The 3,322-nt window shown below is 38.1% G+C and overlaps 1 protein-coding gene across 1 annotated transcript; it reads left to right on the forward strand.

The window, feature by feature from the left end:
* The first annotated feature begins 274 nt into the window (after window positions 1–274).
* LOC123204509 (probable receptor-like protein kinase At1g33260) lies at window positions 275–2,039 on the forward strand. The gene is made up of 2 exons (XM_044621201.1): window positions 275–1,111; window positions 1,200–2,039. Exons 1-2 carry the CDS (start codon window positions 772–774, stop codon window positions 1,868–1,870), a joined length of 1,011 nt encoding a protein of 336 aa, XP_044477136.1. The 5' UTR covers window positions 275–771; the 3' UTR covers window positions 1,871–2,039.
* The last annotated feature ends 1,283 nt before the right edge of the window (window positions 2,040–3,322 follow it).

Raw genomic sequence — 3,322 nt, forward strand, 5'->3', positions numbered from 1 at the left:
AATCCTAATAGGGGGAAAATGTAACTTTTGATAGGAAAATTAGTAATTTTTTAAACTAAAATTAAAAAAATATAATTTTATTTATTTTAATATTAATAATAAATGATGATTTTAATTTGATAATTAATAAAAACTTTTAAACAAAATTAAATGATAAATAAATAGTTAAGTTTTTAACATCTTATAATAAAAGTTAGAATCGACTAAACCTTTGGTGGGACTAAGTCTTTTGGCCTATATTATTTTCTTCTGAATTTAATAACACCATTGATTTCTTGGTGGCGTTGGCACGCAGGCCAGGCCAGCGTCCTATTCAAAGCACACAAGTTTCACAATAAAATATTCTTTAAATGATTTCTTCAATTGTGTTCGTGAGTCCTTGTCCGTCTCATTCTAAATCTCTCTGCTCTGCTCTACCTTCCTCTGCATCTGCATCTAAATAATGAAAGGGGATCGATGATTGTCGGGTTGTCCCTTTAACAATTCTGTGAATATTAACAATGGTGAATTGAAGGGAGAGGCTTCCTCCTACCGCTACTGTTGGTCGATTTGTCTGCAGGTTTTTGCTGTGGTTTTTTTCTATTGTCTTCTCAACATACCTTCTGCGTCGCTTCCCACCCCATACCCGCTTACTTCTTTTGGCTCTACTGCTAATCCTACTCCTTATAATTATCCACCGACAAGCATCTTCTTATAAATTTGTTAAATCGTCATACCCACTTATTGTTTCCTCTGTTCTTCTCTTGCTAGTCTTGCTGTTTGTTAATTGTTATGGCCTTCTTCACCAAGTTGTTCAGGATGAGGATTTTGAGACGGCGACCCGGTAAAAGCCAAGTTGCAGTCGTCGTTGATCAGAAGAAGGAGGATGTTGATGATGGTTCTTCAGTGAAGAAATACAATTGGGATGACATAGAGGCATTCACTGATAATTTTTCGGTGGTGATTGGATCAGGAGGGTTTAGTAAAGTCTACCTGGCTAGTTTGCCAGGCTCCTCTCACCCTCACGGGGCTGTCAAGATTCTCAATCAGGTCTTCAACCAAGAGCTTGATATCCTTCTCCGCCTTTGCCATGAAAATATTGTCAAGCTTTTTGGCTACTGTAACAATGGAGGTAAATATATTTGTCAATTCAAAGCAATTAATGGCTTTATTTTTATTTGAGTTATATATTGATGTGATGGGGACTTATGGGTATGCAGATGAAGGAGCTTTGGTGTTTGAATATTTGCTCAATGGGAGCTTGCATGAGAAGCTCCATGGAGGGAGCAAAAAAATGGAGCCAGTGCTTCCATGGAGGAACCGTATGGCTATAGCTTTCCAGCTTGCGAAAGCGATTGAGTATCTACATGAGAAATGCACTTTTCACATTGTCCATGGTGACATTAAATCTTCAAACATCCTTCTGGACGAGTATTTCAACTGCAAGCTCTGTGATTTCGGGTCTGCAAAGATGGGATTTTCCTCCGTCGTGCTGCCACCGTCAAGGGCGAAGCAAATGATGATGGGTTCTCCAGGCTACACCGACCCTCACTACTTGAGAACTGGAATAGCCTCAAAGAAGAATGATATTTACAGCTATGGAGTTATCCTTTTGGAACTTGTCACAGGTATGGAGCCATTTTGCCCCGAAAGAGGTCAACTGTTGACATCCATTGCCGCCGCCGTCCTGAAAGATGTTGCTGAATGTGAAGCCACGAAAGTAGAAGAAATTGTGGATCAGCTGTTGGCTGGGGAGTTTGACTTGGAAGAGGCAAGGGCCATGCTGACAATCTCGGCACTTTGCCTTCAACAGGCTCCAATTCACAGGCCTTCTGCCACTCAAATCTTGCATACCATCGAGGACAAAATCTCTTCCATCTCCTTCTCTTAGCAAACAAAGATTCACAAAAAAAGAATTAATAGATAATTATTAAGAAATATTGCTGTAATATATGTAATTAAATTCATTAATTCACTTTCCTAAGTTAGTATATACATACTCTATGAATCAAGGCATCGCGATTTCTTAGTCATAGAATTAGCTCTAACTATTTCCTTTACAAGGTTTGTACATGTCTATACATTCTTCATTCTCTAGATACTTTAATTTTACCATGGTATCGGAGCAACTTTTCGTGCCGGATTAATTGCTTTCTATAGCATAGCAGCGAATAGCCTGGCTAGAAAAGAACAAACACTGAAAATCACAATCCATTCATTCAAACACCAATAGTACTAATCTTGCTATGGACCCATCAAACCCATGGCATGTCCATCATTCATATCACCCCGGACATATACTTGTACCGACAAAATTGAATGGGGCAAATTATTCATCAATGGGTGAATGAATCTATGATTCATGCTCTCACGGCCAAGAACAAAATTGGCTTTATCAATGGATCTATTCAACCACCTTCAGGGACCAAACAACGGACAAAATACGCCCTATGGGATTAACGAAACGATATGATTTTATCATGGCTAACTCGCTCCGTATAACCTGATTTAGCCAAAGGGGTCATTCATGCCAAGACAATCTAGCAAGTGTGGGAAGATTTCAAAGATCAATTTTCATAGAAAAATGAACTTTCAATCTACCAATTCTGGAAATCTTTAGTCTTTCTCTAACAAGGTACCATGACAGTTTCAACGTATTTCACAAAAACTAAGGGCCTTTAGGACAATTTAGAGACACATCAAACACTTCATACCTACAACCAGATGAAAGCACATAATGATCAAAGAGAAGAAGACCAGTTAATGCACCTCCTTATGGGTCTCAATGATGCCTATAATGTTGTTCGCACAAATATCCTCATGATGTCACCATTGCCTAATGTACGTTAAGCCTATTCTCTTGTCATTCAAGATGAAGCACAACGGAAAATGGCATCAAAATCAAATGAAAAATTTTTCCATTGCCGCTGTTGTCCAAAGCCGAACGAAAAACTTCTCAAATCATTCCAAAGCTAATTATTGTAAGCACTGTAATAGATGAGGTTATACAATAGAAAATTGTTGAACTTTGACATTCTATTGCAAATATTCTGACAAAATGAACATACAGAGGAAAATTTCAGATATAAAAATGGCACATGGGTCCTCAACAACACAAGAACTCAAAACAATCGACAAAACCAATCACAGCAGCAACAATGTGGACCGCGTAGTAATGCACATAACGGTTTTCCTGCTGCTAATGCAACAAATTCTTATCAATCTACACAAGAGACATATCCACGTGATGTTAACACTAATCTCTCCAATTCACTAGAATCTTCCAAATCACTATATGGTCTCTTTAAATGACTGCTTCAATAGCTTGCTCATACTGTATCTA

This window comes from Mangifera indica, chromosome 20 (assembly GCF_011075055.1).
Source record: "Mangifera indica cultivar Alphonso chromosome 20, CATAS_Mindica_2.1, whole genome shotgun sequence".
Taxonomy (NCBI): domain Eukaryota; kingdom Viridiplantae; phylum Streptophyta; class Magnoliopsida; order Sapindales; family Anacardiaceae; genus Mangifera; species Mangifera indica.